At 36.3% G+C, this 27,864-nt stretch overlaps 1 protein-coding gene across 1 annotated transcript; it reads right to left on the bottom strand.

The window, feature by feature from the left end:
- Window positions 1–1,100: 1,100 nt before the first annotated feature.
- On the bottom strand, window positions 1,101–14,349 carry LOC579682 (b(0,+)-type amino acid transporter 1). Its single transcript, XM_779784.4, has 11 exons — window positions 13,840–14,349; window positions 11,020–11,268; window positions 10,479–10,604; window positions 9,781–9,886; window positions 8,123–8,167; window positions 7,040–7,163; window positions 5,548–5,651; window positions 4,821–4,917; window positions 4,236–4,388; window positions 3,300–3,468; window positions 1,101–2,604 (listed from the first exon to the last, which is right to left on the bottom strand). The coding sequence occupies exons 1-11, from the start codon at window positions 14,132–14,134 to the stop codon at window positions 2,483–2,485; spliced, it is 1,590 nt and encodes a 529-aa protein (XP_784877.2). The 5' UTR covers window positions 14,135–14,349; the 3' UTR covers window positions 1,101–2,482.
- Between the last annotated feature and the right edge of the window lie 13,515 nt (window positions 14,350–27,864).

The following is a 27,864-nucleotide window of genomic DNA, read 5'->3' as shown; positions in this document are numbered from 1 at the left end:
TATGGCATTACATTTGGTGGCAAAAACATCTCAAATCTCATGCTGACGACACAGCACTTATTGAATCATCCAAAGATGGAATTAAAAGTCTCACACATGCAGTAAACGATACCGGCAAGAAACTCAACTTACATCTAAATGTTAAAAAGACCAAACTCCTAATTGCTGGTAAAACCTCAGATACCGATCGCAGCATCCAGATCGACGGGGAAACAGTCAAAGATGTGGAAAGCTTCAAATATCTTGGATCTACAAAGAACAGCGATGCCAGCTGTACCACTGATATAAAGATCAGAATAGCTATAGCGAAGAAGAGAATGGTTGACCTGCATGTACTTTGGAATGACAGGAACATCTCAACCGGCCTAAAAATAAAACTGGTCAAAACCCTGGTTTGGAGTGCTTTACTTTATGGTGCTGAAAGCTGGACACTGCTCAAAGCCGATGAAAATCGCATCATGGCAGCAGAAATGTGGTTCTGGAGGAGAATGCTCAAAATCAGCTGGAAGGATAAAAGAACCAACCTCAGTGTCCTACAAGAACTAAACACAGAAAGAGATCTCCTTGGAAAAGTGGCCCGCCTCAAGATGGGTTACTTTGGACACATTCTGCGTGGCAGTGGGAGCCCCTTAGCTGCACAAATAATAGAAAGCCAAGTAAAAGGAAAAAGAAATAGAGGCAGACAGAGAAAACAGTGGTTTGATAACATCAAAGAATGGACAGGTCTCACATACTCAGAAGCCAAAAGATTAGCACAGAATAGAAACAAATGGAGAAAGACAACAAGAAGATGTGCAGATGTGGTCGCCAATCGCCAGCAACTGACGGCGGCAACCAGGTAACCAGGTAAATACATGTAATATTGTATGTGCGTGTGTGCGTGCGTGTGCGTGTGTTGCGTGTGTGTGTGCGTAGGAAGTGTGTGTGTGTGTGTGTGTGTACTATGCTGGATACGCCATTGGATCAGTAGTTTCATCGCGAAATAAGATTTGAATTCGTAACATATCTTTTTTTTTTGTATTATAAGGTAATTACCCATAGCGGAATGAAACTTTAAATAGGCCTACACGAGAAGAAATATAAACAAAATAACAGATACATTTCTAGAGATAAAATATATTTAATATTCATCTTCTTCAGTCAAATTAGTATTAAATTTGCTGGATAGTTTATCTGCATCGTTACATTTCATATTTGTTTGCATTCATATCAGATTTCAGGCTGAGGTAGCGCAATAATGTTTATCTTTTCTATACGAACGATAATCACGATAATTTCTAATATACATGATGAGCCTTGAAGGGTTGACGAATAAACTGGTTTACCAAAGATATTATATACAGCCATACAGGAATTAGTATTCCCGATTAGGTAGAGATCAGGTAATAAAAGCGAGTTAAATTTAAACATGTTTTGATATATCATTCGATTTACCATTACCTGGAGAGAAAAGGCCAAATTTCGTGGTAATAAGACAAAATATTATTGCACGTATTTGAATTTAGATAACATATTACAGCTTAGTGTTTAAAATCTAAAGAAGAAAAAAATCGGAAATGAATACGAAGGATAAAATTGCAGAGCTTTAACATTGTTATAGTACTATGTTATTACTTTCCTGTACGTCTCTAGTTAAGTAGACCTATGTTAGTCTAATTGTAATACCCTAAACATAATATATTTACAGAGTAACATGCAATTGGAGGATGACGCATGCCATACAAGTTAGCATCATGGTGGGCTTTGAGAGGCTAAATAATAATAATAAGCCTCATTTATAGTTTTAATACTGTTCTCCTTGAGGGCCCTGCAATCATATTATTACCCTATAGCCGTATAACAATAGCTGACAATTATTATGCAATATTAATCAAGAAAATCTCAACCAACTTACGTTTATTAAATAACACGGTGTTGATAGCTCCCGAGCGTTATGATCAGACGTCATAAACATATCCATAATAAAACTAAGACATCATATTTTTGACGGATCATTATCGGTATATAGCCCAGCAGAAATGAATTTCAAAGTGAGGTGAATGCTTTCATATCAACAACTGCCCTTATTTTTGCAAGAATATTAACTTGAATTAAGTCGTTAGACTAACGCAGCAATTGGTATGGTTTATCGCCATTTGGTCCAATACCCAGATTGTTTAAATTCATTCGGTCTACCACAATACAGGTGGTCCAAAAAAATATTAATAGGACAAAATGGGTCATGGGATAAAGGGATTTTTGGACAAACTAGTTTTTGGAGGAAATGTTGATTGACCAAATGATCTGAGCAATTTTGCAATAGGAACAAATGGAAATTTACAATATGTGTATAGATTGTCAAAGTAAATAGTCGCAGGACATGTTTTCCAATGTACGTATGTCCGTAGATATTTCTCAGTGCTTAATTCAAGATGTGTTCTTGAATCAGCGTGGTAGCATATACAAGCGGCACAAGACACTTCATTCTAAGGAACTTGATTCTTTAGTCATCTTCATTTGGCATTATGCTCTTATCTTCTACCTCCTTGGTAGTTTGATCCTCCAATTCTGTGTTGTGTGTCGGGACAAGCTCGAAAAAGAGTTGACAGAACGTCGTGAAATAATCTGTAATGTGTAACAATAATAACAATATGCTTGACAATATATTATATATAATCATAATGAGTGGGAAACCACTAAGCATGACGGGGCGTCTTGTGTGTAGTGAAAATATAAATGAAAGATAATACAAACACAAGAAATAATGATCCTCCGAACAATAAGAAATCGTTTTATAAATGTTGGCCGTTAGGGCTTTGTCAAGTAATGATCTTATATGACTATGGAAATCGTTATGCGTAAAAATATGCTCCTATCCTATTCTAATAAATGGCGTTAAGTTGCAAAGAGAGCGGACAAAAATAATAATTTATTTTTCTCGAATTCCGAGCAGAACTCAATACTTTCTTCTATATGGTTTGAATAATATAATGACAAATAAAATAATATTAATAATAGTAAATGAGTAATAGTGAATTTAAACTTTAAAGGATCTTTATTTCAACTTTTTATATTACTATTTCTATAACCGTTACGGAAACATTTCCAAATTGAATTTTGGTTCTAAATAACGCTTTTTTATGCTTATCATACAATTACGAGAAATGCATAAATTAAAGTGCTTTTCAATGATCATTTACCCTTTTTTGGGATAGAAAAGCGATTCTATTCGAATTTAGATAAATTGTAAAATACCACTTTCAGTATCATAGTAACGATTTTGATCACTCTCGTGATAAATGGAAATTGATTGTACCTACCCATAAACTTTGGTTCATATCCGTAGTGAATGAAAGGCACCCAAAATATCAAACCACCGAACATAAAGATAGCAGCAAAGAGGTACTCGAGGGCGGGGTCGTTGATTAACGGTGCGATAATGAAATACACAGAGGCGACGAGGAGGAAAACTGCTACCAACCAATGCACCTGCAAATCATAAAAGTATGTGCAAATTTGACGAAAAAAATCACTGAGTTAATTGATACATAAATATAGGAATTAAGCGCTTTTTATATTACTTTTAAACGCCTAATTTAATTATTAACCATGGTCTTCGGAACATTTATAGGCAGGGTATACTACCGACATCGCTTCCACAGCTGTAATGTATTTTCAACTGCGCAATCTTTCGGTGAAGGCGTATAGCGAATTTAGGTTTATGTACCCCAGCATTATCACACACTTGTCATGCAGTTTGTGATGTCTTATGGGGCATGGCTGTCGACATATCGTGAGCAGCAGATGGCAGTATAAGCGAATCTGCATTAATATGAGTAATTACAGTGTATTCTGCAGGGAGAGGAAGATTATGAAATCACAATATTAGCAATATCTGGAGAGAATCTCCATGAGGTGTGGTGGCTTAGTGGTTCATTCACTTGCCTTTCAATTCAAGGGTTGAGGGGCCGAATCCCAGCACGGTACGTAAGTCCTTTGGAAAAGACATTCATCCACATTTGCCACTCTCCACCCATGTGTAAATAGGTACCTGGCTATTGGTGGGGTAATAATTATTGGAGGGCCCTCATGAAGAACAGCATTGATGTTCCTGAGGGTTCCCTGGGTTAACAAATTATTACTATTAATATCATCATTGTTATTGTTGTTACTTCAACTAAATAACCTCCAAAATGTAGTACACCTCTAAGGTTTTTTTCATGGTATATCGAAGTTCGATGTGAGAGATTTCTTACCCTGTATGGTCTCTTCCAATCTGGATGTTTGTATCGGAGGTAAAGGAAGGTGAATGCGGTGATGCCATAGAAGAACCATGAAGCAAAGCTGAAATAATTCAGCAAACTATCCAAGCTTGTTGGTAGCACCAGAAGAATCAATGCAATCAAAGACTAAAATAGACGACAAAATCAATGTGTTAACATTAATGGTGATAAATTGACTAGAGAGGAAGAGTGACGAAAATAATTGCCACGATCTATCGATCAGGGATCGTTCTCCCAATGTCTCCTTTTCTCTTTCACATGATTTTGAACAACATTTGCTGTCGGTTTTCATTCTAATGTACATGAATCGTTTAAGGTGATATATGACTCCCGCATTCAATGTAAATATGTACGAATTGTGTCATAGGTGCTCATTGAGTAGCTATGTTAACGACATCGTCACATCTCAAGTGTGTTCGGTTATGTTATACACCTAACGACACCGTTAAATTATCAAGAGTATGATGATTACTAGCCATGGGCGTGTATATGATTTTTCATATGGTTGTTATTGAAATTCATAAAACTGATAAACTATTTGAATAGCATTTGACTTACCACAACGATCAATGATACAACTGGTGTGACTCTCTTGTGTTGCGCCATTGATAATACTTGAGGGAAATGACCTTCTTGTGCAACTGAGTAAGCTAACCTATTCAAATCAGATTATTTGAAAGAAAAGATTAAAAACAGAAACAGGTCATAAGATAAATTTCAATTCGTATTCCCAAAAATTAAGAGTTTGTTGTGATGCAAAAAGGAATACAACAAACCAAAAAATAATTCAAAGTGTTGAATTAAATAATATAATGGGTGAAGAGAAGCAATGTAGATAAAATGGCTTGCCATGAAATATTTGGATAGCTAAGTTAACTTAAGTTCCATGTTGTACTTTAATAGTTATGTCACTTATGTGATTTCCCAAATCGGATTTTCAGAAGCAAGTAATATGAAAAGGAAAGGAGTTACATGATCATTTGCTTGAGACTTTTCATGATTCCTCTCCAAAAAGAAAGAAAATGCACGTTTCAACTACAAGAGGTCAGTAAATGACTCTCCAGCCTTTAACTTAAGATGCATGTTTGGATATTAGTCACGGTTGATGAAAGAAAATCATGTACTTTCATATGTTCTGATATTGTGTTTTTTCTACATTATTTATACGACAATTCGACTTCACCCACTGAGACTGTTTCGATTCAATTGAATCAAACAATAAGTTAAATTCAATGACAGTGAGAAAGAAGTTTTGTTATCGAGTGCATTTTCATTTATATCTGACCTTGAAGCGATATAGGAGATACCATTAGCAGCTCCGAATGTTGACATGGCGACTGCGATAGGGACTAACCAATAGGCATCACCCATGGTCTGTAGCGCGAATGTCTGTCGAATAAAATGGAAAATGAAAAATCAATGTTAGATGCGCTAGTGCCCTTTGGTAAGGCATTAATCCTCATTACCAGGTCCCTCGGAGAGGACCTAAAGCCGTCGGCCTTCTGGTTGTTTACTTACATGCATTTATGCTTTCTTAGCAGTCAGGTAAAACAAACACCATCACCATATCTTGGCAACTTATTCGTGCTAAGTTAACGATGTACGAATAACTAACAACGAAATATTATGAACGAATGTTATGTACAAAATCTTATTCCAATGATTGTGTGTATGATCTCAAACCATTGCATAATTTGATATGTAAGAGACAGTGCCATTCAGTATGCTTAACTTGTGACATGGGTTCATGGAATCACCCCCCCCCCCCCATTTTTTTGTTCTGGGGGGGGGGTGCTATATATTCATCTACGTCATATTTCAATTTGTTTTTTTCCTTCAAACTGCATGGTTGTTCTGTTCCGTTATTCAAAGCTCTGTAAGAAAGGCGCCCAGTAATCCGACATTTACAAGCGACACCGTTTTATGCTTAGCAGTATACCGCGTGTTTAATTGCGCTTGGTCATTTAAGACGATATTGAAGGACTGAGACATGAATGGAGAGTTGTCAGAGACCTGTATAGGGGCCTTGAATGTTTACTGTGTTTTAAATTAGGCTATTTTCGTAATGTAACCTTAATTTAATGCATACGTCTTTGTGAAGTGCCTTGATACGAATCATACTATTATTTCACCTGTGCATAGACTAATTGTTGCTAGGTACGGCAAACAAAATGGCTTGCCCTACCTAACATCATGTAATATATGAAAATGGTCTATTGTCAATATAATCAATTGCGTACTGGCGGTAGTGGGATAACACTGTTGTACGTAGAGTACGCTTTCTTCGTTTCATGAGGTCTTCGCGTCTTCGGGTTACACGAACTTTCATGAATAATCAAGCCCGAATTACCAAAGGGTTGTGTGTAAGGTTGTAAAAAAAACATACCTCTTATAGCCAATGTGTTGGGTCCAGTTTACCCGACACTTTTTAAAAAACCGACAGCAAATCTGTAAAGACTCGCGTCTCGAGTGGGTTCTTTGCAATACGAGATAATTAATCACAAGAGTTTGTAAACAGAAGAAAAAAGGGCTAGCGATCGACATTTCGTCATTGTCTGATTGTTTTGGCATGTTTTCACAAAAAGCCCTTCATGTTAAAAGATACTATTATATCAAAGACTGTCTTTGAACAAAATGTTAATGTTTGCATTTAATCTGCCAAACGTTTCGTGAATATGAGGGCATGTTTTCACAAGATTTCGTGTAACCCCAAAACTGACCCGACGCGAGATCCGACGGAACGAATTAAGCCTGTATAACGAGATTTAAGTCCTTACCACAGCGACTGCGTCTGATTGAAGAAGTTGTTGTGGACTGAGGACAGTGAAGTAGGCAATGTTTGTCAGGAGATAGACGAGGGTAGTCACTGGTAGACCAAGCATAATAGCACGAGGAAGAGTTCTAATAGACACACAAGATTATAACAATATTACTCTGTGAACGAATACCTGCCATACTGATATAAATTGCAATGGAACACTCTCGGGGGCGGGGGGCTATGGGTCAGGGTTTTTCGTGGGAGAGGGGGCGGAAAGGTCGCCACAAATTGCACTTTATAACTTGGGCAAATACAAAGGCTTGGTGGAAAAGAGAGATAAACAAGAATTACACATGACAACTACTATTGAAATATTAACCTAAAGCAATTTCAATAGCCTTGTGCGTCTCCTATTGACGAAATGTGCGAACAAGACAATTAGGTATTGATTAATCCGAACATTTTGTATAGGACATACAAGGCGGTGTCAGACACAATTTTCCCGATCCATCTTGAATTATCTAGATAGCTATTTTCTAGATAATTGGCCTCTGACACCACCTACATTAGGGTAAAAAAATACGTCGAGATATCGGAGATAATTAAGATCGAGTTAAATTGACATTTTTATATAAAACTCCTTTTTTTATTGATAGGTTATCCTCTCCCTGTGCCTTACTTTTTTTGTTCAACAATCAAGGGTGTCTTAATTGTCTAAATTAATATAAAATGCCTTAATCTTCCCTCTTGTCTGATATACGAATGAAGATAGCATCTAAAACGATACATCTTGATTATGACATAAAAGAAAAAACACGATCTCTTATCTGTTATTCTAAATATTAAAAGGGAACAAAGTTCAATGTCTGAAACGATTTGAATTCACAAACCTTAATCACAGAATGATGAAGGTAAATACAACCATTAGAAGGGCGTTTCAAATGTGTCAATATCTTAATATCAATTAAATGTCGGTGCAAAAGAGATAAGTTTACGCCCAAACTGCAATATTTCACACATGTGTATAGAGTTGATAAGATGTCAGACAAAACCAATGAATATAACAAACAGTGTACACAGTGTAAAATAAACAAATACTTACACTTCTGGGTTTTTCAATTCTTCTACTGCAAAATTCAACGTGTTCCTAGTATGGAGAAAATATTACAAAAGTTACAAAATAATGTACTGAGCTCCAGTGAAAAAATGTCAACGGTGTTATCACTTTACATTTTACAGAATTTAAGCATGACATCATGTATTATATACTTTGAGTACGTTTTCATTCACGAGCTGTTCTGTTTTAAAGTTAGCATTATTTCAGGGAGAAAATCATTTACAAAACCATTCCCAAAGTTCACCTTGATTGTCAAATATAATAAGGTTCAAGTTTTACGGTTGTGAACAGTATTGTTCTCTTTAGAATGCAAAGATGAAGGAGTGGAAATGCATTCGAGACTCTTGTCAGTACGAAAATAATTTGTTGCATTGAAACACCTTTGAAACACCTTTGAAACACCTTGAAGTAGAACAAAATTTGATACGCAAGGTTATTCAAATATGTGCTGATATTTTATTCCGATTACCAACAGATCCACACCTTATCTCGTTATAATTACACCTGTGGCTTTTCACAATACACACACTATATACACAGTGATAATCTTCTTATAGTGTAGAGGTGTCGTAGTCCAGTGGTATAGGGACTTGACTGCACAAGCAAAGGTCACGTATTCGATCTACGACACAGCATTAATGTCCTTAAGCATGACAAGACATTAACTGGGGACCTGGTACGATGAGGAAAACTTTTGTGATAGAAATTGCCATATATGCCCTCAAAGAAACCGTAATAGTAGAAATACTCCTAGGGAGTGAAGATGATGCCCACTGTGTGCGTGACTGACTCTGAATACCGTTTTGATATATGTAAAGTACTTACAAATCGTATTCCATATTAAAGTACAAGTCCACATCAAAAATAACTTTCAATAACGGCAGAAAAATCAGATAATCCAATCAAAAAAAGTTTGAGCAAAATCGGATAACTAATAAGAAAGTTAAGAATTTTTAAAGAGTCTGTGAAACAATGGAACAATGGAAATCACTACATGAATTGCTAATCTGGTTATCAGTTTTTGACGTCATGTCCACACTATTTATCAATTGCTTTATATAGTTTAATCCCATTAATTTATCTTTTTATCCCCAACAACTTCATTTCCCCATGCCTTTGCCCAGGTTATATGATTTGTAAGCGTGCATGACATTGCACAAAATCTGTTTAATGAACTTTGAAGAATTGATACTATTTTCTGAATATTGTTTATTCATAATTATTGATTTGTATTCAAATAGTTTATCAAAGGTCACATTTTTCATTATTTAACTGAACAAATTACTCTATATTAGTGCATCCACACAAAAATATATTACTATCGATCTAACTTTTCGCAAAAGCAATTGCTAGTATTTTCTGACAAGAATCAAATTATTACTTTTACTTGCAAGCATTGGAAATATCTATGCGCACTTTATGTAAAGGCTTAGAAAAAAAACTATTGGTAAAATATTGCCAGTTTTATGTTTTGGGGCTAATTGTAAGTTTTCCTCGGATTTGAGGATTAATGTTTTATACAAAACATTATGATTCCTCTATTATGTTCTATTTAAACAACATGTTAGTATATAGTATGTGTGCTTTACGCAGACAAATGTGATAATAAACAACTTTTTGTTTTGATAGATGATTGTATTTACCATCCATCGTAAGACCAGAGACCAGCATAGAATGCGAGTCCATAGGCAGCAACATTAGAAGCAGAACCTTTGAATGATACCTTCGGGTCTAGGTATTCAGTGTTTCCTGTCAATATAGAGTACAATGCATTTGTCTTAACATTCCTTCTATATGTGACTTTCTTATGTTGATAGACAGAACATGTCTTTTCAGAATCTACTCAAGTCAAATAATCCCCACGGTTTCTTCAGGGAATACGAGTAGGTTACATGGTCATACCAACTACCAAATTAAAACCACCTCCGTTATAACTCCAATGCCATCTATATCAAAATTCTTCTAAATAAGCAGTTTGCATGCCATAAACTTAGAAAATAAGATTGAGGATGTAATATGTATGACCTACTTTCAAATTGAGAAATCATTATCCAAGATAAATCACAAATGTTCATCTTTGCATTTGTAGTTAAGTGGGATTGACAGGGGTGCAATACTCCTCATTATGGCTGCATGGGTGCTACTTCAAACTGTGGAGCCTGCATCATTGTTAATCAACATCTCCTTCCAAGTGTTACATATTTCAGCACATGCGCAGTTTTACCTTTAATTACTGGTGTGAAATGTTTTGTCGCTATGTCGTCTACGTTTAGACTTATACAGACATTGTCATGGAACTTTAAATAGATAAAATATTTGATGTATTTTTTGATCTTCATACCTTGAGCAATCTCCACGAAGCCGAGGATAATGATAACAATAAGTGCTAGAATTTTAGCAACAGTAAAGATGATTTGAACTCGAGCTGCAGCCTTCAGACTGTAACAATTAATTATTGCCAGTAAGACTGAAGAAGAGAACAAAAGAGAAAAACAATGAGAGTGAAGGATAGTACATGGCTTATATATGCTTTCTATCAAATGGTGCAACTACATAAGCGGAATTAAAGGTACAGATGTAATATAATACAGGATAATTATTCAATAAAGAGAAAAAAGGGGAAGAGAGAGAGAGAGATGGTAAGAGGAAATTAAACATAAACGGTATAAATGAATTCCCGTAACTTTGAAATCAAATTTGCCATGTTTGCGGTAAAAAGGTTTTCTGATTAGTGTATGAATAAATTGGATAAAATCGAGTCAAACGTGAAAACATGTTTAATAAAGCAAATATATGTTTAAATAATTGAAATTTCTACCAGGAAGCATTACATTTATATTAAAAAAATGTTTAATGAAGGGGACTTTAATTCACTTTCTCACCAATGCAACATCCAGCTAAGAGCTTTGCGATTGAGTCAGGTGGTCCACATTCTTCTCCCGTGTAAAAGGGCGCCACCATGTATTGACCGAATGTGAGTGAGATGATAGCAATCCCAGCAGGGCGAATCACCGTGATGCTCACCCACGCATACACAAAGGCTATGGACGATCCAAAGGTCGTATTCAAGTATGTGTGCTCAGCGCCCGATTTAGGTAGCATCAGACCCAACTCGGTATACACCAAAGCACCTGTAATTAAAATACGAAGACGTAATAGGGGTAGAATAAGATGACTGAACAAGACAAGGGTTAAATATGTAGATGGCGAAGAAGAATGAAGAGAAAGGAGGAGAAGAAAGAAAGAAAGATCAAGATCGGGGATCAAGGAGAATGACATGGCGACAGAAGAAGACAAAAATTGATCACAATATCTGACAATCAGAATGAAGTAAGAATAGGGGAGCATTGTTTGAGGGGAAGACAAAGCAAAGGGACGATTCACATACGTTGAAAAAGTGCGTATTTTGTTTTCATGTCGAACTTCCCATTGAAGTATATTCTTGAATAGATTCAATACATTGCAACCATCCTAATGTAAAGGTAGCGTGTTAGAAGGAAAAAAAAAGGATTGTCAATATAAAGTGAATAGTATTGGTTCGTGTTTAACCTTTTTTAATTTACATGTTAAACTGGCCTATCAATATTTGTTTCATAAACATACAAATCATATAATTCACACTGAACAAAAAACTATTAAGTACATGACATATCTGAAAATCTTGATATACAGTGCGTATACAAAAAAATTGTACCCAACTTTGGTTGCTCCTAATTGAAAATTCATGACCAATATGACTTCGATATCTATTTTATGATGAAGAGTAACTTATGATCTGTCCGATGATACCCTATTCATATTATTTCTGCCACGAGTGACTAAGCACCAGGGTCTTTAAGAACCGATGTCAAAGTTTGGGCCTATGGAACGGATGTGGGTTAGGCCATATGCAGGTGCTCCTTTGGTCTTATATCCTTTTAAAACTTAAATTATGCCTCGTGCTTCATTGTTTAAAATGATCCAATGTCTCTAGGCTTTCACAGAACCTTGTTTCAAACCATATGATAAACGTTATTTTTTTGGAACAGCGTATACTACATCCTTGTCTCATGATATCTATGTTCTCTCTGCTCACTTCTCTTCTGCGCCATTTACACACGACTTATAATGAGCATAAGATGTTTATATCGAATAGCGGATGATAAGGCATCGGTTACTATAAACCAAAAATGCAAGATAGAACAAATATGATGATAAGTATCAAAGAAATTGGCAGTAGACTTTCATAAAAAAAGATAACTTTTCAAGCAAACTTGATCCATGTTGTATCACTCAATGAGAAAGCTTACATTAAAGAAGGTATGCGAATAACGTCAATATAATTGTAATCATCATAACACAGATAATTTCGCAAATGTTGCTGGTAATAACAATGTTCTTGATTTTTTATTATATTAACACCTTTTATTTTCAACTGCCTAACAGTCAATAAAAATAAGTGAGCAATTGTTTTTGTAATAAGATAACAAACACATAATGGCTTTGACCCACATTTAGTGCTTTAGCCCAAACTTGGTACAAGAGGATTTAATAAATAAGGTATCGCTTGAAAGGGTATAAGTTACCCTTGACTGTGAAATATAATCCAAGGTCACTTAGATTATAACTTTTTAATTATAAGCTACCAAAGTTAGGTACTCTTTTTTATACACACTGTATAACACAAAATATTGTAGGTCATGTAAAACAAAATGTAGGCACAAAGAAGATAACTAAACATGTTGTTTCACGTAAGTGAATTATAAATAGATAAAACAACGATGTTACAACTATTATATCCAAAGGAATAAAAACAAAACGATTTAAATATTCTTCTTTTTTTAATGGCACTAAATCGAAAATGAAAAGATATCAGGGTGATTATGTAGGCAAATTATTGGTTTGTTGACTATATTTGGCTATTCCGTGTTTAAATAGTCTAAAGGGGATATACTTGACGGAGCTCACTGAATCAGGCGCGGATCCACGTAGCGATTTTTCCGGCCCGGCCCCCCCCCCCCCAGCCCCCTCCAAAACTGTTTAAAAAAATAGGATAATAACGTAAATTTAACCTTTTTTTAACAAAAAACAAAAGCGGGCCCCCCCCCCCAACAAAAAAAAATTAAATATATTTTCTCCCCCCTCAAAAAAAATTAGTGGTTCTCCTCTCAAATCATCCCCCCCCCCCCCTTCCCCCGCTTATTCACCGGCCCGGCCGGCTGAGTCGGCGCAAAAAAAAAATTCTCAAGATTTGGGCCCCCCACCCCTCCTGTCGCCGGCTGGATCCGCCCCTGCACTGAATGCCAGCTACATGCTCACTATTGGATGTACACAATCATGGAGAAAACTGCTATGTAGCAACCAGACTCACAACCGTCCACAAACTATCATTACAAAGACATTTAAGCTTAAAGTTTATATTACAGAATTATATTTTTTGTCAATCGTTCATTTTCTCTAAGATTTTTAGTTTCTACGTCAGATTGAGTTGGTTTGTGATTAAACTTGTGTGCTCTATGTCCCTACATGATAACAATTTATCTTGTTTAGAATGCTTTAATTTGTTTGAAAACGTTGATAATAATAGTGATTGTAACCATGTCCAGTTTTATTGCTATTGTTATCTCCCACTTTGCCGAGAGTGTTCAACTTTATTGACAAAGTGAGACTTGGTAATTATATGACTTCAATAAGTACACACGAGTTAAGATGAAGTAACTAACCTAACATGGCGATTATACCGCATGCAACCCATATAACGAGACTCATTCCCACACTCTCTGTTGAAGCGAGTACTCCTTTGGGTGATACAAAGATTCCTGATCCGATCATCGATCCGACCACGTAAGAGAAAGCTCCTAATAACCCAACGTCTCTTTTCAGCTTCACACCTTCGCCATTGTCGACAGCGTCGATGATCTCAATGGCTTTTTCATTGTACGGTGTTAGTCCATTTTCATTCTCAGATTCAAAACCATGGTTGGTCTCCCCCTTCTTTCGCTCCTTTAATTCCGTCATATTTCCACAACTCCTATTCAACGATCGACTGTCACAATTATAATTCTCTAACAGGTTTCTTATGTTTAAAGTGCTAACAATCAAATATTAGACGGTCCATTTCAACACGCTAATGTCCACAAACGAAATTGCCAGGGCCCGGAAATGATCAATTCCAGTTGAATTCGTCCCATAAACGAACGCTGATGTCGATGGTCTTGATACTTAATGAAACAACAAGCACGATCCATATCAATCATTACTAAATAAACTGCTAGACGGTCACGTGATAAAAGGAGACGCACACACACACACACACACCCACGCACACACACACGAAACACACACATCAACTCGAACACCAGTATTCGTCATACAGAGCGATAAGATACGATTAAGTTCGTATATTTCTTCTTTGATTTTATTGGGGCTGCACTCATCACTAAGACGATTTAATGTTACATAATATTAATCTGATAATCTGCTAGGTTACCGATGTCGATGCTCACAGCATTCAAGGTATTCCTTCTTACCAGTACCTATTTAACATCAGATTCTGGGTGGAGAGTAGTTAATATGGATTAATGTCTTCCCAAAGGACAAAAGTGCCGGGTCAGGACTCGAACCGCGAACCATGTGATCAACAGTCTGATTAGATATCCACTAGACCACGCATAGGGCAATCTCTACTTTCTAGGCTATACAAAATAATCGGTCTTTACGCTGCCTTGTATAGATGCAAGGCAATCTGTAATATTATTCAAAACGTATTAGTAAGCTGAGACTACATTGTTTGTTTACCCAAGCTAGAGAAATACAGAGTCCACACAGAGCCAGCAACGGAGATGGGGTTTGTTCTTTAAAGGGGGTGCTACGAAAGGGCAACTCTTTTGAAGGGGCCGCCCTTGATATTAAACATCATCAAAAGTGAGAGTTGGAGCCCCAGCCGGGCACTAACGTCCTTTGTGAAGACGTTAATTCATATTTGCCACTCTTAAAGGTACTGTGTCCCATGTGCAGGCCAAAAAAAAATGAAAAGTTTACATTCCAACGGCATTTGAAAGAAAATACTAATTTAGAACTTCCCTTAAAAAAATGGGGGGGGGGGGGGGCTTGAACATATCTTTAAGAGGAGAAAAAAAACGTTTATTAGTTGTCAAATCGACTTAAGTGCTACCAGGTCAGTAAGTAATAGCTTAATTTCAGACAATTGTACCAAATGGTTGTACGTTTTGCACATTTAATTTTGGCCATGACAAGAAGTGTGTTATTGATGTAGACGAATTCTCATTTTGTGTATGTTATTAGTTATTACCAAAGAAGGAAAAGGCCAGTCAGTTACTCAATAGTGTCTGACAGTGAAGTCTAGCAAGTAAACGGGTTTCCTTGCATAATTTAAATATTAGGACACTGCTAACGTTTCAATTCCACAGATAGGAGATACATTACAAATTCATAATTCCTGGAAAGTTGTACAGAATTTGATGTTGGCTGCAAAAGGGACATAGCATCTTTAACCCAGGTGTAAATGGGAACCTGTCAATTGCTGGGGCAACAATAATTGCCGCGCCCTCAGGAAGAAAAAAAACCCATTTATGCTGATGAAGCTTCCGGGGTAGTAGTAGTATTAGTATTAGTCTTAGTAGTAGTAGTAGTAGTAGTAGTAGTAGTAGTAGTAGTAGTAGTAGTAGTAACAGCAGTAGCAGCAGTAGTAGTAGTAGTAGTAGTAGTAGTAGTAGTAGTAGTAGTAGTAGTAGTAGTAGTAGTAGTAGTGGAAGTATTAGTAGAAGTAGTAGGAGAAGTAGTAGAAGTAGTAGTAGTATTTGTATTTTGTATTTATTAACATTTATTTCCTTCTTAGCAGTACAATACGAAACACAATGTATATATTATGTAACAATAATTTCAACATAGAGTACACAGTAAATAATTCAAATATTAAACAGAAGGAGGCGAAAACCCGAACAGCATAGCTTGAGTTGAACGCCCATAAGTAGCAGTAGTAGTAGAATTAGTAGTAGTAGAAGTAGCGGTAGTAGTAGTAGTAGTAATAGTAGCAGCAGTAGTAGTAGTAATATTAGTAGTATTAGTATTAGTATTAGTAGTAGTAGTAGTAGTAGTAGTAGTAGTAGTAGTAATATAGTAGTATTAGTAGCAACAGTAGTAATTAGTAGTGGCCTATGTATTATTTGTAGTAGTAGTGTTATTATTATTATTATTATTGATCTCATTGATATTATTATCACGTTCTTGTTGATTTAAAGTTGCTAAATGATCAGTTAGAGAAAAAAGAAAAGAAAACGACCAGAGTTTGATTTCCCTGTGTGATTAAAAGTGCTGTGAAAACTCAATGTTTCACACTGGGAAATAAAAATGTTGTTTTCAGGGGCTTCACGACCTAACACGATTATGATAATTCTGTGACCAAAGGCACTGTAAATTGCACAGATTGTTATACTGATAAAGTGAAATATATTCGTATTCGGGGAAGGAAGACTCATTAGGAATATGCCCCCGTAGACCCTTCCAAGCTCGGTCACTACGCGTTCTCGAATCTCGACCTGAAACATCTCAAAGCTTGGTGCGAGTGCGTATTAGTACTGCAAATATTTATCATCGCAAGTACTCATAAGTCCTGTGTATTTATACAATTCTGCATACACTTCATCCTTTAGAGTTCAATTTGACCTAATTTCTCAAATGAGATGAAAAATTCAGATAGCGTACTAAAGTGGATGTCGGCATGTTTGTCTTGAGGTATCTCTAATTTGTAAGCAAAAGGGGACGAAATTATTTTTGTTCTTCTCTAATTCCTAAACTTTGTTCCCTTGCTATTGATCTATCATGTTTTGTTTGAGACCTCTGCAAATAAATTAGTTACAAAATTGGTGAGCAGAAGAATGGAATTATGTCATCAATCCGGCACCTTATACAACCCTTCCTCCGGATAACAAACCGTAAGAATCAGAACCTTCAATCATGATGTCATTGGACCAGATTAGACTTAAATCACTTATCTTGCACAGTGTTTTTTAATAAATTGTTATTTTTAGTGCCCTTGTATGGGTTGAGAATCATTCCAAAATAAGACATGATTGTCGAGTACATCACCTTGGAAACTTAATTACCAGAGGCATAAATCATATAAAAGGTGGGTGCATGCATGAGAATTCTTTTTGAAATTCGAAACAAGCATCAAAAAGTTGTTTGGTGTATCAATCCCTCGTACTTCAATACAGGAATTAAAATACTTTATATTACAGTATCATAGCAAAACAAAATTGTTATTTGAAAATAACGTCTTACAAATTTGGATAAAAACACATGCGTTGAACCAATAAAAGAGTTGGCATTTTTGGGTACATTATGTTAAACGGTGTCGCTTACTCAGGAGTTCCATAGGTACATTTATGAAAACGGTGTCGCTTACTCAGGAGTTCCATAGGATTTTTGTAATAGGGTGTACTTACATTTGTTGGATACATTAAACATACGTATGTAAAATAAAAGGCGTAATGCAACTTCGTTGGTGTCGGTAAGTAAATAATTTGTTTCCCTCTTTTAGTTGACCTTCACAATGATAATGACCTTCAAGATAAACAAAAATGAATATGTACATATACTTTTTTTTACATACTTTCTATAATAAAATATGTAATACCTTTGTTTATCTTTCTGTTGGAAATGAAATAAATTCGAATTAAAATTAAATGTAATTGAATAAGCATGTCTTATACAACGGATTTGTGTTTTTGTTCATTTTTTGTTTCATATTCCTGACTACTTCTTAATACTTACTTTGCAATAATCAGCTTTCCTTTTCCATCACTCTTCCATTAAATTTTTTTTTTATTTGGCTAAAGAACAAGATGTTGTCGTGTTTATTTGTGCGAAGGATGCACGCGCTGTACATTACGTCTACGAGTAAAGTCCATGCAGAACAAATTGTGACTCGTTCGCACATAATTTTTATTATGTACGCCCATAAGTGGCTCTTATACAAATTGAAAACATAATGGATATTTTTAATATCTTGCACTTGATCTGTCCCCAGGCAAACTAACGGGCGTTGATTCCTACATTTTGGAGTGGTTCATATAGCTTTTATCGTGTGTCATAGTTTAGATGTAATATAATGATATTCGCGTGGGATCGGTTTTTCAGGTTACACAACTTACGTGAAAATAAACCCCCATATACAGGAAAGTTCGGGCGCGTCACGTTATGGAAAGGTCGGGTAAATTGAATGCAAATAATCAGGGGTTTTTTTTCTTCAAAGATGGTCCTTGTATAAGGATAATCTATTTACATGGATATTATTATCAGCAGAGGCGGCGCTCCCGGGGGCAGGGGGCACAGTGCCCCCCCCCCCCCACACACATGTTTTCAATTACCCCCAAATTGCCCCTTTTTACTTTGTAAGAAGTGCTCCTTTTTACACAAAAAGTGCCCCTTCCCCTTTCCACCTCTGATAAGTGCCCCTTTTATTTTGACGCTTACCCCTTTTCCTTCAACAAGTTTTTATTTTATATATTTTTATTTATTTTATTTCCAGGCAAGTTGATAACATACAAAACATCACAAGGTTTGGCAAATGATATAACATACAAATCTTATACAATGTATAAAGATCAACAAATATTGAAATCATCCCTGATAATGTATTCACGATATAAGGGTATGTACCAATGTTTTGTTTTAATAGATATTTTCGCTTTGAGAATTCCCTTTGTAGTTGCCCTTTTTTTCTTCAGAAAGTGCCCTTTTCTGTTGGTGCCCCCCCTAATTTGGAAGTCGCTCCGCCGCCTCTGATTATCATAATATTACACAAATAATGAAGACAAGAGTATCCGATACTTCCAAATTGTTCATCAGCTTCAAGCACTTTTAGGGAGGTTCAAATTATTATGAGTGACTTTGAAAAGAAATACATGTCTAATTCAATTCAATATATTCAATTCCATCTTTAAACACCTAAAAGATAGGAGACAGGAATATTGAGGAAAAATGAGCCAATTCTATTTCTTTAAAGGGTCAGGAAAATATACCAGGAGCCCTTTAAACAAGGTGATAACTCGAGGTGAGCTAATTTTGTCAGGCATCTTCCCGATAAATTTGAACCGCCCCACACCATGCCCACACCCACCTACCAGTTTTCAGGTCCATTTACGACTTATATTAGATCTACAAAATGTAGAGGATGACAATCCAGTATCCCCTCCCTTTCATATCCATGCAGGAAGGCAATACCCCCAGTTTACCCAGTACTGAATACACCTTCAAATAAATTTGGCATTGTTCCAAAAGGAGGAAGGGTTATTGTCTTGATGCGATTACAAAAGGAGAAAATTGATAAGCAATATTATATACTATTGTTTAGAGCAGTACACTCAACAAGAGAGTGGGGCGAGCGTAATCAACATGATCAATTAACCTCATCCTAACTTGATAAGAAACGGCAAGTCATAGCATAAGTGGGGTTAATTAGAACTATAGAGATAACACGGACGAAAGAAGGCGTATAGATGCCACACCAACATCAAGCAAACATTTTGTCGGTCAAATCCAAAAATAGGGTCAGTGTAGTAGATTGACCGCGAAGCAGATGTATCGCAGAACTGACATGCTATATCGAACATTACAACAGTTCGACTACAGAGTGGGGGCTGCAGTCCTCATTAGCGCTACGTCAATAAAATAATAACGGGAAAAGACAATTAAGGTCAACAAGAACGCTCCTTTCAAACGCCCCAATTTCCTTTGATTTAAACATACAAAAAAAATAGTCTTTTTATCTTTAATTGTTATTCTATGGCATCATTTATTTGTTATCACTCATGATCAAATAAAGTTTTTTTAATCGAAGATGAAAGGTACGAAGTGCACTTTTTGCAGAGTACATGCTCTCTCTCTCTCTCTCTCTCTCTCTCTCTCTCTGTTGTCACAAACATTTGGGTACGTGTACATTGCATTTAAATATGGCAAGTTTCAAAATTCTCCAATTTCTCAGTTGACCATTTTCTGTTACTCGGTTCTTCAAAATGGAACCTTCGTCTAGTATCCCTAAGATGCTCTAAATTAAGGTCGCTAACTAAACCAATGTAATCGGACCTCTGTCCGCCTAGTGTAGTGTACTGTGTACCGCGCCTGTAAGAATTCCCAGGAGAGATATGGGAACCTGGTAGGATGATAAAAGCCAACATCAATATGAAATATTATCAAACAAACTTTAACTGGGTTGCCTCCCTTTTGTCTGACACTCGGCAAACTCGATTGCGATGTGATCTGTATTTTCCTAGGCTTATAGTAACCATAAGTTGATGAGCAAATATATACCACCTGCACAAGATCTAGATAAAGATATTGTGTAACCTTAACTAGAACGGTGGATGTGGTCTATATTATTATTAATACTATTATTATTATTTTTTCTTTTCATTTATCCGTCCAACTCTGCTTTAATTGATTTTTTTTTAAAGTTGTTTTCGTCGAATGCAACGTATCATTTAAATAAATGATAACCAAATTAAATCTACGCTGAAGCAATCTTCAGAATCGATTACAAGCTTTAAAAAGAAGGTATACCTGTTCCAATCAGCTTTTAATATAGTAGGATCCCCAACAACAAAAATGGAAGAAGAAATCTTCTTTTGTATTTCAGTTGATTGTCGAAACACTCGTGTGTGGCATTTTTGTCCTAATTAAGGTGAGTAACAAGAGGAAAAAGAGAAGTTATTCCCTATCATTGGATGTGATTTTGTATCAAGCCTTTCTTTTCTCTCATTTAGGTATAATGAATTTTATAGAAACAGTTTTTTAATTTAATATATGGGCAAAATAAAGCGAGTTACCAGCATAAATAATATTTTACAGTTGGGTTTACTGTAGCATTGCTGAAGAGGCATGGCGTTATAATTCTAAATATCAAATTGTACAATGTGTTAAGAAAGAAAATAATGACTAGGTAATTTATTATTTCCCTGTTGAAGCCGTCTGCGTACCTTACTAGTATTGATTCACTTCAAATGATAGCAGCTAGATAAGGGGATTGGGCTTAAGATAGATACAATCCTGTCAGAACCGGTTATACCTGGTCAAAGTCTAACATAGAGGCACGTACGCGCAGTTCGCTGGTTGGATGTAACTTGTATCATAAGTTTGAAAAATCTAGACAATCTAGTTGAGAGTGCAATAGCATTTCTAGTAAAATCTAAGCCTAAAGAATACCGAAGGGTGTTTCTCCAAGTCCGAACACACTTTACCAAACAAGGAGTTAATAAGTATAAAATATTCTTTAGTATTGCTGATTACCAGGTCTATTCTATCATTCTATGTTATACCTCAAAGCAATCAATGAAGACTTTTCAAATGTCAAATTTAAATCAACTAAATTATTTACATAGATTTTTAATCCGAACCATTTAGAAAGTAAATTATTGCAAAATTACCGGAAATGTTTGAACATTTTTATATAGCAATATAATATGTAACGGTGGTATAGCGTTGACCCAGTCATTGAGAAGTAATCGGTCTTAGCTGAATGAAAATTGCCCTTTTCCCTTTCTTTCTCCCACTATTTCTTCTTTCTTTCTTTCTTTCTTTTCTCGCCGATTAGTTGGTAACACGTGATCCTACGTATGATGGGTAAAATATAATTAGTATACAATTATTATTGGCAGGGTATTAAAGGGTGATAAACTAATTATATTATCATCTTCGTGATAACTCAGTGCCCCGTGGGGATGTTATTGTACCTGTAAAGTTTTAAAAATAGTTCTATACAATTAATGGCCGGGTATCAAATAGTGATACAATACATTATCACCCTCATGATAACTTGGTTAATTAGCAAAGAGTTTCACGTATTCTAGATTATCGAGGTTGCAGGCTGATCATGCAAAACACACACAAAAAATGGATAATAAGATAAAACATCACTTTGTTGGCTTGTAGCCAAAACAAACATTGCGAACGCACGTCCGTAGCATAATCCACTTACGAACATTTTAAAATAATAATAATAATAATAACAATTATATTTATAGGGCGCTTAATACGGGCGTTTATAAGCGCGTACAAGTGGTATTGTTAAACTCAGTATAAGTATGCAACATGTTCAATAGCTTAAAGGGATAGTGTAGTTCTGTTGCAGAGGGCGCTACACTAAATACATTTTTCGTGAGATAAAAAAAAAACTGAGTATCAAATTTGAAAGAACATACAATTTAAATGACAAAATAATCTTTGTTTGATCAAAATCGGTTCAGAAACGGCTGAAATATCCATAAATATAACGATTTCTAATACTTGTGTACCACCACAAATATTAGATAATTTGAAAAAGCCGTTGAAAAAACGTATTTCAGCCAATGCCGATGTTGGCTTTTTGTTGGCATTTTCGTGTTGGTTTTATTATGCACAACCAGCCAGCCCATGTATTTTATTTTTAATCAAATAATTAAATAACGATCACCGTATTTTTTAAAGTGGAGCTGAATTGGTATGATCGTATAGGCTAGATTTCACACAGTTTGGGGTCTAAAATTACCTTCATAGCAATTTTAGGTTCTAAAAGGGCATTAGAAATGTCAGAGATAAGAATAAGAGCAATAACCATGCAGTTGTGGTCTGAAAACAAAACCCAATTATCCCTTTAAAAGCAACAACATGAAATAAAGTATTACTAATACAATACAATTCAGTTGAATGGAATTAACTAATTGTGTAAACTATAACTGATTAAAAGGGTGGGTTTTGAATGATTCAATGGATAGGGTATCTTGAATATGGGGTGGGAGTTTGTTCCAGAGGTCGGGGGCAATCGATGAAAAAGGCACGGTCACCATACCGGGTTTGTGTACGTGGGTCAGTGGCGGATCCAGGGGGGGGCCCGGGGGGCCCGGGCCCCCCCCCTTGAGAAAAAAATCATGTAAAATCACGTGATTTTTACGATTTTTGGGGGTTGGGCCCCCCCCCTGGCGCTCAAGGGGGGGGTGCAAATTGAAATTTTTTTGAGGATCAAAAAAAAAAAATGTGCTCACTACCCCCCCCCCCCCCCCCCCCCCCCCCCCCCCCCCCCCCCCCACTGAGCGAATTTTTGGCCGGCGCATTTTTCAAATTTTCGGGAGCAAAAAAAAAAAAAAAAAAATTGTGCTCTGTACCCCCCCCCCCCCCCCCCCCCCCCACTGAGCGACTTTTCGGCCGGCGCGATTTTCAAATTTTCGGGAGCAAAAAAAAAAAGAAAGTTGGGCCCCCTCCCCTAAGAAATCCTGGATCCGCGCCTGACGTGGGTCGTGAATTAATTGCATGGAGGAAGATGAACGGAGGGATCTGGCAGAAGGCGATAATAAAGGTGTATCTCAAATAGTGAGCACAGCTAGGATACAAATACAATATGCTCTGAAGAGCTCTAAATTAAAACGTTTAGCTATTCAAAAAGGGAAAGTTCCCTCGCTCGGTGGCTACGCTTCCATAGTATCGTACTCTTAATATTTATCCATAGCTTCCGTTGGGTATACAAGAGCTAGAGAATGCAATGTTAAACAAAATCAATACTATGAAATACAGAGTCGATAATTGGAGAGGGATTACTCTAGCTCCTTGAAAAATCTTCAAGGGGATCGCAACCAAAAAGTTACCCCCAAAAAATAAAAAAACGCTGAAATTCATATAAAGTCATCATCTAAATAATAATTTAGCGCTGCTCAACCCCATTTAGAGATAACAAGAACCAGACTTTGCCTTGTAGGTTCTAAACGCTGTTCTTGTACGCTCTATACACTACTTACCATGACGTCGTTTAGAATGCACAGGTTTTTTTTATTGAGCTTACTCGGGGGTGGGGGCCTTCCTCCCTCGGGCGCTTAGTTGAATCGCAGCCCTCACCACCACCACCACCACTCCCGCGACCAGTGCCACCCCAACCACCACTAACATCACCAATTCAATCACCATAACCATAGCCACTACCACCATCATCACAATAGCCATCACCACCGCCACCACCATCTATATCACTTTCAAATTACAGCACACTAAATTTCAAATTGATTTCAAACTTGGGCCTCCCCTAAGAAATCCTGGATCCGCGCCTGCCTGGTCTAACTAATGGCCAGTTAGACATCTAAACATATCGGCCCGAATTCACAAAGGAGGTTTGTCGACAAACCTAGGTTTATGTGCGTCATAATTATGACGCGTTTTGACGCGTTTTGACAAACCTAGGCACTCTGTAAATACAAACCTAGGTTTGTCAAAACGTGTCAAAACGCGTCATATGACGTACATAAACCTAGGTTTGTGTGTCGACAAGCCTCCTTGTGAATTCGGGACATCATCTTCTACATTTTTTTCTTTTCTATATAGTATTCTATTCTGCGCTACAAACCCTCTCCAGCTCTTTTCAGCATTTTCTGTTAGACAAAATAAATAACGGACCATTAGTACCTGCAGAATAATGGGCATTTGATCTCATATCTCTTTATTAAGCAAACCATTATTAATTTTGTTTTGTATCCATTTATTAATAAAAACATAAAGTCGTTGCTTCAATTATTATCATAGCTATCTGGGTGTGATTTTTATTCATTTGAAAACCGACCCTAGAGGGGGTAGTTCTTCCGCTACATTTCCATCCATGGAAATATTTTACCATACAGTTTTACAAAATTGTGGTTTTCCCTTTAAACATTTTACACCTCTTCTGCTTTTTTTTTTTCCTTAGATTTTTCATTCATTTGTTTTTATTCATTCGAACACTTACATTTCAAATGATGCTACCAAAACGCAATACCGCTACACGTTTGCAATGCTAACAAAACATAATCATAAAATTGCTGACGAATGATGATTATAAGGCATATGCCCTAGTTACATTTTATTTCTTATTCATGTTATTGTAACACATTTATTAAACTGCCGATCTCACTGATCTCGTCTCGAATGAATGATGATTTTTATTCGCCAAGCTTCCAACATACAACAATATACAAAAATAAAAGATAAAAAATAAGTCAGCTTGAACAGGATAACCCACGAAAGCTCGAGAGCTTATTTCCAGTGGGATCCCCTACAAACATGTGCAAAATTAATAAGTTGAAATATTTACGAACAGTTAAGGAATAGAAATAAAATTACTTATCAAAGTTAATGATAATAGCAACATTAAACTGATGATATAAATGATAATAAGTACAAGAAGAAAAAGAAGAAACAGAGGAGGAGGAGGAGGAGGAGGCAGAAGAGGAAAATGATGATGAATTTCTAGAATTTCTATAATGTGCAAATAGCCTACATAAATATATACAAAATGAAAAAGTATGAACCGGCAGAAGAATACAAATTTCAATCATATAACATGTCATTCACTTCTCTTCTCTGACTCTCAAGTATTAGGTATTCCTTTCATTTCCTCTTAAAATGAGCATATTTTTCTATTTCCTTTATACCATTGGGATGGAAATTCCAATGTTTTATGGCATTGTAATAAAACGAATTTCCAATTCTACCTACTTTTTCTGGTAAGTTAAAGTTGAATCGGCTATTTCTTGTATTATAATGATGTAAGTCAGTAACAAGATCGAAGTTGGATCGAATATAGTGATTCGACCTAGTATGACTCAGTTTACATCTTGCTCTTAAACCATCCATGTAAACTTTGTATGCTGCTCTCGCTTGAACATCACCAAAGAACACAAACCATAATTAACAGAAGAGGGAAGAGGATATATTTAAGCTCTATTTAATAACTCTTTTATTACGAAGAAGGGTAGCTTAATAAAAATGGGCATATATCATAATTATCTAAGACACTTGTTTATCTCCTCTCTTAAATGATAGCTTTGTTATTAAATTTAAATTCATATTGATTAGTAATGTTTTATATATTCAATATAATAGCCTTGTTTTTACTACACCTGAACAACTGCAACTACTTTTTGTGGTAAATACTTATAAATCACATCTTAACAAATTATACATTCCTACAGAAAAAGTCTTTTAGAAATATAACAAAGTCACAAATGCAAAGTCCAAGTATATCACTCTTTAAACAGGTGCAAAGCTTGCCTTTAGACGATTTGATTACATTCAGTACTCTAATTCGTGTGTACTGTGCAAGACATTTCCCCCGAAAAGTATAGTAATATGTTTATTAAAACTCAAATGTTCATTCATATGCCACTAAAAAGATCATTTTCATGAACCCATTGTTAGATTTTCTGCTTCACTTATGTCATTGAATGTTGCTGGCGTGAACTACATGTATTAACTACATGAATTATCAGATCGCAGGCAAATTTGGATGGCGACAGCAAAGACGCGAGAGGGAGTCTCTCCTGCTTTATGGATCCCTATATGAAGCTTCATACACCTCTCTTTAGAAATTTAGCCATCTATTGGTAGAAATTGAAGTCGTGATTTTAGCTATTCCCGTAAAGAAACGAACAATGCCAGTAACGGTTAATAGTTCATGAGTGAGGTTCCCGGGTACCGGGAAAATATTAAAAATTATTATGAGATCCCCATTGGTTTAGGGGTTAAAACTTGTGCGAGCGCGGATGCCATACAGTGCTTTTTATCTGCGATTCCCAAATGATTGTAACATTTATAGTCATCTTTCCAGCGAAGATTAACCGACAGAGTCTCAGATTTTTCTAACAATCTTTACTCAAGAAAAGGATAATGTAAGAATTCTTGGTAGATGTTTGTGTCAATTCGGTATATAAAGATATATCGACTACTTTAATATTTGAGGCCTGGCTGTTTCTATACTGGCTCTCGGGGACGGCGCCCCGCCCACCCAGACGCGCCTCGGGTTCATGGTCTTGGCAGGATGCAACGTGTTGAGGTCTTAAAGTGTAACATGGTCTTAAAGTGTAACACGGTGCCTAAGTTCCTGAAAAATTAGTCGATGCGCACAGCGCCTTGGCATAATACATCTAGCTAAGTGTTTGCTGTTCACTCGAACTAACCAGCTGGCCGCAGCAATGTCTCGCCGAATTAACTAACTAATCAATATATTCAGGGGGGGGGCAAAAAAAAGACACTTTCTGGGGGGGGGAGGGCACATACAAAGGGAAATCTCAAAGCAAAAATATAAAATTGTTTACATTGTGGTCACAATAATGAGGGATGATTTCAATATTTGTTTCTCAGACTCTTTTAACTGAACATGCATGGTCCAATAATATTAGCTACTGTTTAAGCATCATGTTACTTTGCACAATCTGAATATTCACTTACATGACATGGAAGCAAAAGTTTCAAGATAAGTGAGGTCGCTGTGCGAAAAATTGCAGCTTGGGATTTTAATCACGATGATGAAAGACTGAAAACTATATAACACGCTTATATCAACTATAAATGCGATCTAGCGTAGACACAAGCTTGGGGGGGGGGGGTTAAAGAAAAAGAGTTGCTCTTAGTCGCTTAAAAAATAGGGGCACATGTTATGGATAAATGAAAATGGAGCACTCAGATGGAAAAAGGACATTTATTTGAAAAGAAAAGGAACATGTGTCTAAGTAAAAGGGGCAGTAATCAGTGGTGAAAACGGGGCATTTCTCGCACCTGAAAAGGGGCACTCACCAGAGATTTTTAAAAGGGGCACTAATGATAATGAAAAATGGGCATTTGTCGCAGGAAAACGGGAACCTATAAGATTTTAATAGGGGCATTTATGAAAGATGAAAAGGGGTATTTATGAAAAGGAGAGGGGCCGTATAAAAAAGGGAAAGGGGCACCCATTAGGA

Source organism: Strongylocentrotus purpuratus, unplaced genomic scaffold (genome assembly GCF_000002235.5).
Source record: "Strongylocentrotus purpuratus isolate Spur 01 unplaced genomic scaffold, Spur_5.0 spur5_scaffold_8, whole genome shotgun sequence".
Taxonomy (NCBI): domain Eukaryota; kingdom Metazoa; phylum Echinodermata; class Echinoidea; order Camarodonta; family Strongylocentrotidae; genus Strongylocentrotus; species Strongylocentrotus purpuratus.
Note: the sequence above shows the minus strand (reverse complement) of the source record. Positions and strands in the feature narration are given on the sequence as shown.

Coding starts and splice junctions, on each gene's coding strand:
- LOC579682 (XM_779784.4), bottom strand. CDS start 14,134: ATGACGGAATTAAAGGAGCGAAAGAAGGGGGAGACCAACCATGGTTTT. Junction 4,389..4,820: donor TTGTATCATTGATCGTTGTG/GTAAGTCAAATG, acceptor CGTCTATTTTAG/TCTTTGATTGCATTGATTCT. Junction 2,605..3,299: donor ATATGAACCAAAGTTTATGG/GTAGGTACAATC, acceptor TACACATTACAG/ATTATTTCACGACGTTCTGT.